General features: G+C 52.8%; 3 protein-coding genes across 3 annotated transcripts; 2 read left to right on the forward strand and 1 right to left on the reverse strand.

Moving 5' to 3' along the window:
- Positions 1 to 2,484: 2,484 nt before the first annotated feature.
- On the forward strand, positions 2,485 to 3,286 carry MAM_01333 (DNA-binding SAP; the record flags this gene model as incomplete). Its single annotated transcript, XM_040820132.1, has 2 exons — positions 2,485 to 2,635; positions 2,724 to 3,286. The coding sequence occupies 2 exons, from the start codon at positions 2,485 to 2,487 to the stop codon at positions 3,284 to 3,286; spliced, it is 714 nt and encodes a 237-aa protein (XP_040681620.1).
- Positions 3,287 to 9,094: 5,808 nt separating this feature from the next.
- On the forward strand, positions 9,095 to 13,087 carry MAM_01334 (uncharacterized protein; the record flags this gene model as incomplete). Its single annotated transcript, XM_040820133.1, has 1 exon — positions 9,095 to 13,087. The coding sequence occupies one exon, from the start codon at positions 9,095 to 9,097 to the stop codon at positions 13,085 to 13,087; it is 3,993 nt and encodes a 1,330-aa protein (XP_040681621.1).
- A 1,011-nt stretch (positions 13,088 to 14,098) lies between these two features.
- Positions 14,099 to 15,421, reverse strand: MAM_01335 (tRNA (adenine-N(1)-)-methyltransferase; the record flags this gene model as incomplete). The annotated part of the gene is made up of 2 exons (XM_040820134.1): positions 14,099 to 15,267; positions 15,334 to 15,421. 2 exons carry the CDS (start codon positions 15,419 to 15,421, stop codon positions 14,099 to 14,101), a joined length of 1,257 nt encoding a protein of 418 aa, XP_040681622.1.
- Positions 15,422 to 16,470: the final 1,049 nt, after the last annotated feature.

Genomic DNA, 16,470 nt, shown 5'->3' on the forward strand with positions numbered 1-16,470 from the left:
TGCTCCGCCATGTCCGTCGAGATCTGGAAACATTCGGACCTCGACCCTGCACCTCATCCGCCTTCCGGGTTCCTTTCGCCAATGCTTGCCATCGTTCGGTTTCGCGTTTCCGCCTTGCAACGGAAACATCTTCATATCCCGCCTCGCCTATCGTAGCAACACATAGGAGCCCGACACCGTCCCGTTGCACCGCGCAAGAACCATGACCAATGTCTGATCTGCGAGAATTTCTGCGTCTTCGCCCTGCGGCCGCCCTGCAATGATGGGCGTCTGCATCATCCTTGCAACCCATTTTCCATTTCCCGTGCCCCGTCTTTGCACAAGCCCGGCGTCGATTTGTTTGCCATCTACAAATACCCGTAGATCCGCCGCCTCTTCGGTGTCTGCATCAACATCAACCCTGACCTGCACGTCATATGTTCCAGGGGATATCTTTATCCTCTCGCCTTCAACGTGGACTTTAACCCTTTGTCTATTCTCTTTCGCCGGCTTCTCTGTCGACAGCAGCCCCGTCTGGATCAGATCGGACGACAAAGGCGGCGTCGTCTTCGGCGCGACCCTTCTCCTCGTCGCCTGCTCGAACGCATACGCATACCGCAGCAAATCCCCATCCCCATACGCCCTTCCTCCGAACGTATGGGGCACCACGACATCGCAGGTCGGGTAGAGCGGCCGTACAATCCGCGCTGCATACCGCCCGCTGCCATGGGCCGCATGTTTGTCTTTCCTATGCATATTGCGCCGACGCCGGGCGGCCCCGGGGGTCCACCGCACAAACACGGGAAGAAGTGGGGTCGAACCGGAAGCAGCTTCGGCGTCGCCCTCTCCACGCCCCTCTCTTTCAAACAAGTACTCCGTATATCCGCGCCATCATGTTCGAGGTCTTTGAACGAACAGTCAAGCAGGAGACGCATAGATCAGCAGATACATCAAAGACCCTCGGAAAGGCATCCGACGAGCAATCTGTGCCTCAGCACTTTATCTAACTGCAGGGGGCTCCTCAATTGTGTCATATCACAAGATGGAGACTCTGAGGGCATCAACACACGTAGAAAGTGTCCTCCAGCTATGCGATTTTAAATTGCGATAGTTTAGCACATACAAGGGCCCGTCCCAGCCAAGAAGCTATATTTGCTCCGCTCAGGTCTCGACGCTGAAACACCAGTGTCGCCGGCGTTCCCCATAGTTTGGAAGTGCGCCTTTTAGCTTGTCTCGTGGCACAAAGCTCGCCGGGGACGAAGGGAAAGGGGACAAAGGGGTGTGTAGTATCTGCAATAGGCGCTACTTCCCACTTCGTTGGGCAGTTCTATTTCCAGAGCACAAGAACAAAGAAGTGTGGACACGGCATCTGCGGCACACCGAGGGTACGCCAAGGCGTTTGGAGCATTCCACGGGCGAGAAACTCGGGACGTGTATGTATCTCTATGGGCAGCGGAGCCGCAGGCCACTCAATACACGCTGCGTCGCTAGTAGTACGAAGATGACAAAGAGTCCAATTACGAGTCGCTGCCAGGTCTTGATTTTATGTGGCAAACACCTTGTACAGTCCCGGCTGCTATACAGGGTATGCAGCTGCGGCCCCCTGTAAGCTGAGACGAGTCTTCTGACGAGCGGCGATGATGGTGGCTTTTATGCTGTATCCTTTTGCTGAAGACGACGGGAATCAGTCACATGGGCGGTTTGTCCAGTCATACGGTCATGTCGGAAGTTGGTGGCTGCAGACGACTTGGTTGGTTGTGAATTTGGGAGAATCTGACGGGCGTGCCGTGCGTGGACTTGAGAGCAACAAGTTTCTGTGGCTTTCTGCGCGGGGCCCCCGGGCACGTATTTATCACCATCGATTGCATTTCAACCCAAGCAAAGGCGTTGCATTGCATCTCGGGGTGTTGTTTCGTGCGTCGTCATCTCGCACGGCTTCCTTTGCCAGCGACAAAAGCGTAATTGCACAACAAGGGAACACAGGCCGCGACAAAGAGTGCGTACAAGGATGAAATGGGACAAAACTCACAGGGGTCCACTGCACAGCCACTCGGACGTAAAATAGGCGCGGGTGACTCAGCGGCCCAGTCGTCCAGCCGCCGGTTGCCCAGCCACCTGCGCCACAACGCGCCAGGAACGCGCCCGCACCAAACCAGCTGCCAACTTCACTCGTTATCCTTTCACGAGTCGCCACCCTATCCAGTCTGAATCACGGTGCTGTTTTTTGTCCAGGCTCATCTGCCGCATCGTCACTCGCTGCTCCGCAACGGTAAAGCTTGGACTCGGCTCCGTCCCACAAGGCGTCCCTTTTCCTTTGCGCTCGCAGCCTGTTGCGCCAAATATAACCCGGCGCTGTCTCCTCCGTCCGCCGGCCTCCTTGCCTTTGCGAATAGCTCTCCCACTCCTCGGGCTTGACGGACGATCGGGTTACGCATTGCCCACTACGCCGCCGGCAAAAAAGAAAAAGAAAGAAAGAAAAAAAGAAAGCCAGACTTGCCCGCCACCATGACAGACTACAATACGCTCAAGGTCCCGGAGCTCAAGGCCGTGCTGGGCCAGCGAAAGCTCCCGCAGACGGGGAACAAGCAAGCGCTAATCACGCGGCTGCAAGAGGATGACGACAAAGCCGCCGCTGCTGGCGAGGGGGCCAAGCCAGGTGAGTTTTCGCACGCGTCCAATTTGACGGGGAATCGCCCCCCGTTGTCGTCGGAGGCACAGCCGTGGCTAACGAAACAACCCGGCAGAAGCCGCCAAGGAGGACGAAATCACCTACAGCGACGAGGAGGCAGCCGTGTCCAAGCCGGCTGCAGAGGTGCCTGTCGCCGCCGCGACAGAGTCCAACTCCCGAGAGCCAGCCAAGAAGGAGGAGGCTCTGGCTCCCACTGACGCTGACGCTGCAAATGCAAAGACGGATGACGCGGAGCCCGCCCAGTCCTTCGCCATCGGGCTAGCTTCAACGGCTGCCGATGAGGAGGCCAAGAAGCGCGCGGATCGAGCCAAGCGGTTTGGTATCGAGGAAGACGAGGATGCGAAGAAGCGCGCAGACCGTGCGAAGCGCTTCGGCCTCGATCAGACGGAACTCGCTTCGGGTCTGGACTCGGCGCTGCCGGAGCGGCCTTTGAAGCGCGGCCGTGGTCGCGACGGTGGCGATGGCCGCCCGGGCAAGCGTCAGAGCCTTGATAGGAGAGGGCGGCAGGGGAGAGGGCCCCGGCAAGGAGACAGCAAGGAACGTGGCCGAGGCATCCTGAGCGATGCCGTGGAGAGAGCCAAGGCTGAGAAGAGAGCCGCCAGGTTTGCGGCCGTGTAGGCTTCGCTGGTCCAACGCTGACGTCGATGAACTTTGCTGCAGTACCTAGGAATGCCAGACAGGTCACTACGTGGAACGGGATTTTTTTTTTCACACTTTGTACGACCAGCGACCGAGAAAACGACACGGGACAAGAGCATGGCGTTGAGGGGTGGGAAGACTTGACAACGAATAAAGGCCAGCGCTCGGATCGGGTTGATATAAAATGACAGGTATTATTTCGGCTTTTTTCTTGTCCCGTTTGTACAGGGTGTCATTTGGTACCCGGTCAAGTCCAAGTAGACATGGGACGTTGCTCCTATCGTGGTCAGGATATGCAAGTGATGCGGGACTGCACTTATTGCCCGCCCACGCACACAGCATGTGCAGCTACTCCGTACTTGAGTCTGGAAAAAGTACGGGCTGTCATCCTTGTTCTTCTCCACGAGCGACGAATTTATTCGAGGGACACGGGCTCGAGCTGAAAGGGGTCGATCGCCTTGCCTCGTCAGCTGTGGACGAGGCGGCAATCAAGTATGAACCAACATCGCGCCCGTCTTCCTCACCAACTGGGAATATCCTGCCGTGCGAATATATGCTGCAGGGCATGGCATTGTCACAAGTTGATGAGACAGACTGTTGCTAAGGGTCGCAACCGCATGGGAACCCCCCGCACATATAATATAAGATGTAGTACTCCGTGTCATTGTTTTTGATGCAACTCTCCATGTTGCATTAGCGTTACTGCCCAAGGCATCGACAAGGCACACAACCACACAGCGTACAAGCATGAGATTTGGCCGGTACGGAGCCACAGACGTGACGGGACATGTTGACTCTCATTTAACTTTTTGCAGATCGAAAGTCTTGTCTCCTACGAAGCGGAACGGGCCACGAGTATAGCGTGCCGTCCCAAGATACCCCTGGCCTCAACACTGTTGCTTTGCGCTCTGGGGAGTTAGTTGGGCTTATCAGAAAAGGTCACGAAGGTCCGTCGCCTTGTTGCTGCCCCTTGAGTCACTTGCCTCGCTCTACATTAAAAAGGAATGTCACTTGCTCGGCCATCTCATAGAAGGGACTATTGTCAGCACAGGCGCTTGCAGCTCTGTTTAATAGTGATAGGAGCCCACACGCTACAGATTGCTAGCCGAGAGTACAACCTTATTCAAGCATAGGTGTCTCGTAACAAAAGTCCAGCCAATTACTGCTCAATTGGCGTTGCAGGCAAGCACGTGAAGGGCCGACGATGTGAGCAACCGCAACAGAAGGCATCGCTGAACGGCTGAACGGCTCTCGTCACCAAATCACTCAACTCTCAGACTATGATGGTGTCAAGCACACAGCGCACTCGTCGACTCGACCAGCCGTTGTCATGCCGAGTCGTACCTCACGGCCTCAGTTCTCACAACAACTTGTCCCAATGAGTGAGGCGAAATGTAGATGCGTCGTCGTCGTCCTTCCGACGGGCGAAGACGAGACCGAAGTGTCATGCTTTCTTGCTCTGCCTGCAGGGTAGACATGGCGGAGGGACCGACGGATTTGCTCCAGCCACACGATGTGTGCCACGTCAATGCGTCAACTCGATCTTGTCGGTGGCGATGCTGCCATGAAGAGTGTCCCAAATCGCCTGGCTCGCTTCTGCAGGCGGCCTCTTGGGCCTCATTGCCACTGCGATTTGACGACCCAGGACATGCAGGTCTCGCAGCAGGGTCCACGGAACAAGAGCCTTACCATCGTGCTAGACGCGCACGCGCATGCGCATGAATCAATCGCCAATTTGCGGGCTGCAGCTTTCAGCTTTGATCACTCCATTTCATCTCTTCTTGCTGGCGAATATATCCATGACAAATACTGTGTGACACTGTTCCCGTCGAACGCCCCCATTTCAGCGGATGGCCAAGACAAATCGGCAGACGATAGCCATGGCCTATGGCGGTGACTGACCCCTAGGCTCCCTTTCCGGACGGGGACCGAGGCAGTTGAACTGAAGATTCCATTCGAGCAGGTGAAGCAAGCCAGGGGCGGGATGGCAATATCGCCACCACGCAAATTCCCGGATTCCGAGGAACAAAGGAAGAAGCAAGCTGAACAAGCGAGTGGACAAATGTCGAGGACGATGCTCTTATTGGAAGAAAAAGATGGCCTTGACCGCCAATCAACAAGCTCGAAGCATGGCCGCGTCTTGGGTTGGCTGATGGGAGAAAATAATCAGCAAATGAAAATTGGCGGGCCTGACAGAAGAAAACGGGCCATTCATGGGTTTGCCGAAGTGTAGCGAGTGCGGGAATACTACGTATTTCCATTGCCGTGTCCTGAGGAAGGAGCAGACGGCCTTTGGCGTATGTGAGACCTTCCAGAATGTCATATCCGAGTAGGAGCTGCTGCAGCCAACAAATACGACAGACGATGAGAGAGTGAGCGCCCAAAGATGGATGGTTTGTACAACTCGTTTGCTTTGCATTCAACAAAGCGGCGTCGTCTTCCCGAAGCTGCATTATGCAATGCAAGCACGCTTTCCATGGTCCGAAAGTCGACGCCGCAGATCGGAGTGCCTCGCGTCCTCTTGAGACGATCAATTGGCCCCGGATGCGAGTCGATTCGCAATTCCATCCATCCAGCTCGATGCAACAGGCCAAATAAATGAACCACCAACGAGTTACGGGCATAGAATCGTTATAGTCACTCTTCATGCCGTCCGCCACTCCTTCTGTCACCTCCATGGAGCCAGGGTGTCGCGGCCTCGCTTTCGGAATTCACCATGATTGATTCATGTTGCTTCGGCTCCGAGTCACCAAGGACGTTGCTTGACACACATCACTAGTTGCTCACTCGGCGTTTACATTACACATGAGACTTCCGACGAGACCGTGCCTTGTCAGATGCAGATGCCAAATTCTAGAGACTTCTGGCGCTGAGGTCCGCGGCACGAAAAGGATTGGTGTCCAGTCTCCAAGGCGAGAGAGACGTACACGACATACCGCTCTTTCGGAGCGACTCAAAATTGGGGCACGTAGTTGACGAAAAGAAACCGTCTTCATGTGGACGAGCACAAGACTACGCCGGAAACACACTCAGCTACAATACAGCAACCAGGGGCCCCGTTCCGAATCCCAACCCAATTGCAGATGCCATACGATACTTGGTACGTGTGCTGGTTGTGAATCACAGGACCGATGAAGAGAGCCAAGATCGGTCAAATATACCAACATGGGTTCTACTGCTAGTGCAGCCACGACGACCCCTTGTCCACCAGAAGATAGTCGTCTCTTTTCCACATCTCCCACCAGCCCTGGGTCGTGTCGATTGCCTTGTCCTGGCGCCTGTCTGTGACTCCTTTGCCTGCAGCCATCAGCCCTCCTAAAGGAAGTGGACGACATTGTTCTTAATAGCGTCCTTGCTCTTCTTTGGGCTTTCTCCGTCTGTCCTGGCCTCCTCGCTCATTAGCGTTGGGATGGCCTGTATTTCCCCCACAACACGCTCAAAAGCTAAACTCGATGGATTTGCTCTCTCCTTTGTCCACCAACAAATACTCTGTACCTATGAAGTAGGTACCTACTCGCTAGCCAATTTCTCGAGCTACTACTATGGCGGGCGGGCCATTCCTCCCAGTTGCTACTACTGCGGTGCATCGTAACGGGCTTGGGCTAGTCCGCACCAAAGTAAAGTCAACCAACCTACGTCCAACACATGTCCATGGCTTACACCAAAAACTAATAACATCTGGTCGGCGGCTGGCGGTCCAAACAAGGTACCTAGCTGGGAGGTTTGAGGCTTCGGCAGGCCCACAAACCCGGGCGCCTTGATGAAGACATATCGCCACTCTCCTCCACGCGCTGAGCAGGGGCTTGGCACCCAATGATAGCCTCGGCGGGCTGTATGCAGCGTGTTGGGGTCTTTTTCAACAGCATACTCCGTACGGCGTACATGGCGGCGCAGTTGCATTTGCAGATTGTACAGTAACACCGCGACATTACACGCTTCGCATTTTTTCGGTTCCACACCACGGCCTGCCCAGTCGGGACGTACGGTCGTTTTGATGCTCTTGAATGGCCCAAATCGATTCGACGCCTCTCAATGTCCTGGAATGGCCACTCACTCTTTGTTGGACAGCATGCTTCCCATGGAGCACGGAGTAGCTGGTACGGAGTCTTTGACATGAATACAATCAATCAATGTCTATCGTGGCCGCTCATGGATGGGAACCAGGGGTAACCCGCCGCCACTGGTTGCTCAGGTATCTGTTCAACTGTTCCCAGTTCATACAGTCGAACTTGTCTAAATTTTCCTTAATGCCCGTCCTTGTACTTGTTGGCTCACTTCACTAAGGCTCCAAGACGCTCGGGTTTCTCTTCTCTTCCCCTTTTTTAAAAATGAAATTTTTTCCTCGAACGGCCCAGTCTGTTGGGTGAGCGGCCAAAAGTACTGTTTTTCGCACACCACTTCTCATTGCTCCTCGGCTGCTGATCTCCCTTCTCGTTTACAGGGTTGCCACCGCGGGCCGGATCTTGTTCCCATTGTCGTCACACGCATAAATCCAACAAGCTACATGCAAGCCTCATAAAATTTTAAGCAGGCGGTATACTTTTGTCACTTATTAGACGCCGACTGTTCCTCCCTCTTCTTGAACAAGTCACCTTGGCTGGCTTCAGTCCGACCTGATCCTTCTTGCCAGAGAAATCTGCCATCTTGGCCACCCCACCGCCGTCCATACGTCAAGTAACTTGAACTACAACATACCTGAAAATAAATGTCTATCAAACCCCACTCAACATACATACACCGCACCTGGGTACACATATCCACTGGGTCCCCCTGTCCTCGTTTAACAGTCTCGTGTAACGACCTCGTTCTTTCGACCTGTCTTTTATCTTCGACTTTGCGAGTATCGTTTTGCCCTCTATATCCTCCTGGCTGGATAGTTTGATCCTTCCCTTTGATATTAAAAAGAGTTCATACTTCTGTACCACGAATTTCACGAGTATCCAACAGCGCCTACTCAGGTTCATATTAATACCACACCGCTTGGGAGAAACGAGGCAAGCATTTCCGGATTACAAAGCACGACTTGAAGCCTTAAATTCCTATCGAGCCACCTAGACGGCACCATTGTTCATCTTCCTATCAAATGTTGAAAAAGCTTTGGTGAATTTGAGGCTCCCCGCAGCAAGATTTAACACTTGGCGAACTCGCTCGTCCACGGCCTTTCCGAGTTTGTCTCATCAAAGCCCGGGCTCTCTGCTTGGCAGTATGCGGTGTTCAACCATTTAGAGGGATGTATGGGTCGCCAGAAAAGTCCAGAAAGGCTGGAAGAGTATGGCATCGATCATGAAAGGGTACGGCCTCCCGCCAAGGCCTTCGGACGCATATCGTCCACAAAGGAGCGAGGACGATATATTTCATGGCCCTATTCCTAGACCAATGAACCCAACAGGGCAAACTGGTGGGGGGCCACCTAGCATTGCGAGGCAGGCAAACCCTCTACAGAAGATATCAACTAGAATACAGCCATCTTGCTCTATCCGAGGGTCGGTTCTTCCCCGGCCGTCGTCTAGATCGGATATACAAGTCACGACATCTGGCGTAGGCAACAGAACATCGTCGGAAACCTCCACATCACACAATCAAACTGCATCAGGCTCATCGTCATCTGGCCGATCCGTGGATGCCACATCAACGACTAGGCAAGGCTCGTTCAGGCAGAATAAGGCCTCGGCGCCTCGTGGTTTAGGCACCTCTCATAAAGAATCCGGCAGTAATGGCTCATCAATCTCTGACAAGCTACCACAGGGTGCTTTGAACAGCCGACAATTAATGCCATGCGATCGAGAAATGGCTGAACGGTCCGCTAAGACGCAAGTTCCCGGAATTGACGACACCGGAAGATCACTGGCACAACCGCCTGGGTTATATCCGGAGCTCGATCGATATCGCGACTTTCAGCAGCAGCCAGAATATTCTTTCAAAAGACCTGAAATCGATGTTCATTATCAATTGACAACGCATGAGCCACCGCCGACGCCCTTGTCGCAGTTATTCTCCGGTGGTAGTAGTCAGATTAGCGCCGTTAGCGGAAGCCCCTCGACCAAGTTGTCGGATTCGCCAGGTCCTGGTCCTTATAGTCGAGATACCACGCCAACTTCAATTTCCTCTCAGTCACCAGTCTTCGTTGCCCCGAGCCGAGTAGGAATCACGCATAGAAATGGCCGACAGCACAGTGTATTAGCGACTAGACCTCCTGTAAGCAGAAGGCGTGCCGGAAGCTTTCCCGACGAAGCGTCCATCGACCCTCATGGGCTAGCATCTGTCAGAGAATCCCTCACCTCATCTTCCTCTAACTCTACTGTGAAAGAAGGAGATAGAGCTACGAGAAAGGAGAAGGCAAAGGCCAGGCATTTATCGCCGCCACCACCTAGCCCACCACCTAGGAAATCTTCGCAGAAGTTTGCCAAGTCGAAGGAACGGAATGAAATTCTCAGGTTAACCAAACACAAGATCCCAGAATCGGGAGACATTGCAATCAAAAAGAAGCCGCATAGTCCCACATACTCCGATGCTTCATCCCCGATAGAGATGGGTCCTCCGGCACGACCAAGTCGCCATAATACTCCCGACATGAAATCACAGCTGTGCAGACCCATCCCTGTGATACAAAGTAATTTAGTGTCGACCATGCGGACTCCGGAGGGCCGCGGCAGTGGTGCCTCGGGAACTACTTCTCTTCCAGGAACTACGATGCCTATTGCACAAAACGGCCGACATATATCGTCATCAACTGTCTCCCCAGGGCATGAAGGCCTTTCAAAATCGTTAAAATCTCGACCGAGCTTTGACAAATTGAAGGGGCAAGTCACGGAGCCCGGTCTGTCCCCTCAAACTACGCAGTCCAGGTTTAGGTCGACCTCCAGAAGCAGATTCCCATTTTTCGGAAGGAAAAAGGCTACTTTCGACATCCCGAAAAAAGAAGACAGGCCCAACAAGAAAGAAGGCAGTCGAAAAGGCCCGGCAGCAGGAACAGGGCACGAGGGTTATGGTCGTGTTGGTGCTATCCGACGACGCAGTGGGAGTGGCTCTGTTTTGCCACATGGCGTTACCGACCCCGTGTCGTCGTACGATAGCCTGGCGAGTTCAGATTCATTCTTGACTGATCGAATGAATCCCGTCATCATTTCTGGTGGCGAAGTCGTCCAAAACAGTAATGCCAGCGCAGAGCTGTCTCGCTCGGAGACCAATCACAGCCTGCCAGGTCGTCGTAGCATAGATTCGAAGATGTCTTCTGAAGGGTCATTTACCTCCTACAACGAATCTAGGACGGAGCTCCGCCCGTCCGCTCTGCCCCGGCTTCGAACTTCTAGCCCTCATCAGCCAAATGGTGGCACTTGGTCTGATGAGCTCGGCATGGAATCGACCCTAGCATTTAGACGATCTATGCAGAGACTCCAATTGTCTCCAGATGATCCCTTACGACTACCTCAACTCCTTCAAACTTGTGCCCATGTATCTCCATCGCCACTGACGAGCCTCGATACTACTCTGTTATCAGATGACTCACAGTTGGAATTGACACAGGGCCTTTCGCAAGAGTCAGCAAGAGTAAATCCCGTACCCAAAAAGCTCAAGAGAGAGACAAGAGCACCAAGGATCTGGAAGTTATTTAGTAGAACACAGAGCCAGTCGAGTACGAAGAAGACCCAAAGCAACGAGAATATTGAAGCCACTGTCAGAACTGTGGGCGAACGACCTATCGCATTTTACACCATGTTGGACAATGTTGAACCAGATGAAAGTGGACATCTGGACAGTCAGGAAGAATTAAGACAAGCCGAAGTGCATAAACGAACACCCATCATGGAAAGTCATGACTACCAAGAATCAGTTGCCCAATCCTCGAGGCGGCTAGTGGCGGATTTTCCGATACAAAAATACTGGCAAACCTCCTCAGACAGTCATTCTATCACGACAATTGCTTCATCTGGTGGAGAAAAAACTTCCTCCCAAACGGGCACGCATCAAATGAAGAACAACCTCCGACCCAGTCGCCTTCAACGAGTCGGTCGGATTCCACAAGTCATCAAACTGGGAACGGAGAATGCGTCTCCACAAAGCTTTTCGCGTCCCTTTCGAGCCAGTTCACATCATCCCACATGGAGTAGAGCAGAAATCCATGATTCCGAGCTCATTGCCGTTGGCTCTACTCCACCAAATCCCCCAAAACCTCTCCCAGAACCATCTGGGAAATGGGAGGCCTCGGAGAGCGGGACAAGATTCTCTCCACACAGCATCTCGGGCTCTGATATATCAGCAGAGCTCGGTGAAGCTGATAGGGAGTTTCTGTCTTTGTCTCCGCGCAAGAATTCAAGCGGTACCATTAATACCAGCTCAAGTAGTTCCGGGGCGGCAAGCCCCTTTTTCACGACGGCCACGGCAGTTATCCCCAAGCCGGAGGATCCACCAGCCGAAGATGAAATATGGGATGAATACGACGATCTGCTTAGTGATGATGGCATAAAGAGGTCGCGGTCTGCTACGTCATCCAAAGGTGCACCATTTCACTTGGAAACCTATCAACGGAAATTAGCAAACGGGATAGAGCTTGATTCTCCCACTGTTGCTGTTGACAGCCGAAAGACATCGACTTATTCAGAAGCACCAACGCAGTCTCCTTGTTATAGAGCAGGCATGACGGCACGGATTCGCTGCGCTTTCCAACCAAAAACCATTCCTCAATCTGTAGGCACACAAGGCCACGGTATCAGCGAAGCGCAACTTGACAAGCCAGCGGACGCTGAAGGGACTGCTGCCCTCAAAAGGAATAGTTGTTCTTCCTGCCAAACAACGTTCTCCGACTTTAGTTCCTGCTCGTCAAATGATGGGTCGCCTTTGGCTCAAGTCAATCTTCGAGTCGGGTCGATGACAGTCAGCAAATGGCTTACATTTGGCCACGTACTATTTAGCGACGTCCGACACGAGCTAGTCCATGTCAAGACTTCATCCAAGCAGCATTCTATCCTAGTCATTGATGGACTTGGAAATGATGACTGGTCATTCTATGCTGCCGAGACGTACCCAGGCGCTTCGTTCTTCAACCTTTCTCCTCGTGCACCGCTTCCAGTCGAACTCGAGGCCTCGTCTGCTGGATACCCTCTGAGTCCCGCAAACCACCACCAGGTCCAGTATACGTCTCATCTGGAAAAGTTCCCATTTGCATCGCAAAGCTTTCACGCCGTCGTGTATCGGTTTCCAATAGCTGCCTCTGAAGTCCATTATCGAAATGTTTTGAACGAAGCACTGCGGGTTCTTCGCCCCGACGGATATATCGAACTTTCGATTCTGGATTCTGACCTCAATAACATGGGCAATCGCGGCCGACGAGCGATTCGACAGCTGAAGGAAAGAATCCATCAGAGCGCCCCTGACACAACCTTTGCGTCTGCTGCCGATTTGACCGTGCGCTTGCTAGGCAAGGCCGGATTCTCCCACATCAAGGCTGCTCGAGTGGGAATACCTGTAGCCAGTTCAATCACGCGACCTGGCAGCCACAAGTCAGAGAGTAAACGTGACCCTGATCAGAGGAAGAAAGGCCATCTCAGTTTGGCAGAAACGATGCGTGACAGTAGCCCATTAGCGGATGCAAACATAACGAAGATTGTCACGCGGGTCGGTCGTTGGTGGTATACCCGCTGCTATGAAAACGCCTTCAGCCTCGGTTCTGAGGGCAGCATTTGGGACGACAAGATGCTTCTTTCCGAATGTGAGAAACTAGGTACTAGCCTGAAGCTGATGGTATGCTGCGCGAGGGCACCAGAGCGGAGGGTCAACTTCTGAATGCCACTCACACTTGGCTTCGCACCCTTTGTTGCCCTTCAGCAGTCGACTAGTTGCTTTCGCTTTTACTCTCGTCGCTTGTTTTTTTCTACTTTGAGACAAAATCTCGTCTGTCAAATGAATTGCGTATTCAAGAAGGCGTGACAAAGGCGCAAGCCTCCTTCGCCAGCATTTCCCTCGAAATCGCCGTCGGCAGTGAACTTGTAGGGACTCGCAACTGTGAGACTCTTCCCTTTTCTCATGCCTTGGTCAATGTACGGTATAGGAAAAGTTTCGGCTCACCGCCAACGCACATTGTGTTTTATACATGTCTGTGAGGTTGAGGTCTCGCCTCGTCTGCTTCTCAAGAATCCCCATCTCCTATTAATGACCTTCAGCGGGACTGAAGGGTCTGGAGTTGTTCAAGTATTTCTTGGCTCTGGTTGCTACTTTTTTTTCTTCTCAGAATTTGTTTTCCCTACGGTTGCTGCTGGTTGGATTGAGGGATGATTATATAAAGGAGTAATACTTGCACTGGAAGGATGGACGTGGGCAATGCTCATCATCACACTCCCTCCTTTTTGGTGTTGAGGGGACGGCGGCGTGCAGTGATCTCGGAGAACTGGGCTTCAGACCACCGGGGATCATTAATTTGGTGGAAAATGGCGTGCTTGGATGAGCTGAGCTGATGGTTGACGACGGCTTCAGGGATCGGGGAATGTTTTGATGACATGTGCATGAAAGATACCCGTTGACTTTGTTTGGTTGGCGACAACAAATGATATGCAAGCCATTTGGTTTCACGAACTGGACTCGTGAACTGCAACTGACACGACGTCCTGGCTGCCGTCAATGAATATCGCAGAAACAGTCCCTGTGGAGATAAATGTACATGATTTGGACGACATACGACAAATATTTGTGCGTAGTTGCCTAACCAACTAGGTACCTACCGGCAGGTAGGTATCTAATATACAGTGTATACGGCAGTTTTTAGATGCAATGTCCCTCATCATAGCATCTGCGTGGGTATCATATGCATCTGTCGTGGTTCTCCTCCTGGTTATTGTTCCGCTCCCCATTATTTTCATCTTCCTGTTCCTGTTCCTGTTCTTGTTCGATTGATTGTGCATCCGCAGGCCACCTTCGCAAAACAGCCACAAATCCTCCCCCAGCAATACGATCCCCAACCTTGGGCCGCATAACCTGAACGGGTTTCCCATCTCCGCCTAGAGATGCCTTGGGTACAACGAGCTTGACATCCCAATGCCTACCACCTCCGGCATCATGGACACCGTCAGATGTAGTCGAGACGGGCAGCTCGAGAACTTTTTCCAGACGGACGGGCTGACGTGTTTCAGTGGACCATTTTTGGAAATCGGCAATCTGGCTGATGGACGGCTTAAAGAGAATGAGGATTCCGTTTGGTAGCAAAGACTCGACTACACGCTCTGCATTTTCATGCGCTGATGGGAGGTCCAGAATCGCACGATGCAAGAATGGCTGGCCATCTGATTCGGCAAGTCTTTTAGATAGATACTCATCAACGCTGCCGACATGGAAATCTATCGAAGGGAGATACTGCGCTCGACGAAAGTTGCGCACAAGTTTGTAGGCAGCGTGGGTATGTTTTGGCTTTTGGTCCAAGGTATGAAGGATGGCTCGCCGGCATGCTCGATACTCGTCCAAGGCTCTTTCGGCTTCTTGTTCGAGATCAACACGTGTCAAGGACGGGTTAGTCTTTGGTCTGAATTTGGCCTCGCAAATGGCGCGACGCAATGCTGGGGGAAAAGGCGGGTTGGCTGCGTGGATAGCACGAGCAATATGCAGGGTTAGGCTACCCATTCCAGTACCAGCCTCGAATATCTCGAACGGCAGTGCGTTTTCTTCGCCTTCTTCTTCTCCGGGGCGCGACAGGTTCAAATCTAGCAAGGCAACGATGGTATTGGCGTCGTGGGGGTAGATTGGCGTCGCATGTCGCTCGTTATTGACAATATAGCTCGAGAGGGTGGGTTCCTGTAGGACCACGCGGTTGCCTTTGCTGTCTTGCACAACGTCGAGAAGATTCTTCCCGATTAGCTCCGTCGCAGGTACCAACGCCCCGTATGAGAGCTTTATATTGTTACCGGCTTGGAGGGGGGCGGTCAAATGCCATTTGGGGTACTTGGGGCCCTGTTGTCGAAGGAAAAGGACATCGTGCTCTGCAAAGAGGCGGGTTAGCTTCGCTGAAGGAGCCTGAACACAAACAAATGGTCAAAGCAGCTTACCTCGTATCCTGCGGTCCGACGAGAACCCTCTGTGTGCGCGCGTAACAGCAGAGCGCCAGCACAATCGTCGGCAATGGGTGCAACGCATCGTTGCAAAGCGTTGTGGAAAAGACGATGATGACGGTTGCTGTCCCAAAAACTTTGAGGGTCAGGCGGGTCCTCGGCTGCGACGCGGCAGCAGAGAGAGCGACCGGCTACCCACCCGCCTAGGTGCTCCGAGGCCAGTGAACATGCATTTTCGACTGCACTGTGTGCGGCGATTGAGCCAGACATACGAACGCGACAGCACAGAAAGTCAAGGCTACCCATTAGAATAAAGCGTTTGGTTTTTATTATAGATGTGTGGGTATGTCTGCCCGTGGGAAAGCTTGGGTTTTGTGGTTGCAGATAAAGGTGAAGGAGACGACTGCCTCGTGTCCTCCATGGAAACGTAGGCAGGAGCAAGGCCGGCCACTGCGGCAGCCCCTTCCTTCCTCGGCAATGGTTTGGTGGCGGTCCCGAGATGGTTCCTCCCAGTCCTTGTCTGCGCCTTTTGACATCGTCCCTTGTCCCGTTGACCTCGCTATGATGGAAATGAAACAGAACAGACTCAACAATGCACGCCCGTTGCTCCCAAATTATGGCGCTCTCGAGCTACTCGCTCGTTATGGCCGTCCATCCAAACACGTGCGTCTGGTATGGCATTGGTGAACAAGACTGAAATCGCTTCTAATGGTACAAAAGGGCATCTCCCGTTGCCTGCCCTCGATAAACTTTCATTTTCCAACGCCGCCTGCATGAGACCATCGAAAATCATACCCCGCTGACATTACGGGACAAGAACCCAAGAAAAAGATTCAAAGAAAACCACTTGCTGAGCCATCATGTCGGTGGCCAGCACGCTGCAATGACGCCGAGACTGAGTATTAGTTGAAAACAGAAACAGGCACCAAGAAAATCAGAAAAAACGACAGCGTTACCGGAATGGTGGCCTCGCATTGTCGCTTCGCTCCCGCACCGCATTTCGTTCAGGGTATACAAATAATATCGAGTTCCATGGGTATATTGCCTTTCGGCCCGCGTACCTTCTCCCGCTATTTTCCCACCTCGCCCTTCCAACTGGTATCTTGCTCCTCGTGGCTGCCGCATACATGTCAA

This window comes from Metarhizium album (genome assembly GCF_000804445.1).
Source record: "Metarhizium album ARSEF 1941 chromosome Unknown scaffold_2, whole genome shotgun sequence".
NCBI classification, from domain to species: Eukaryota; Fungi; Ascomycota; class Sordariomycetes; order Hypocreales; family Clavicipitaceae; genus Metarhizium; species Metarhizium album.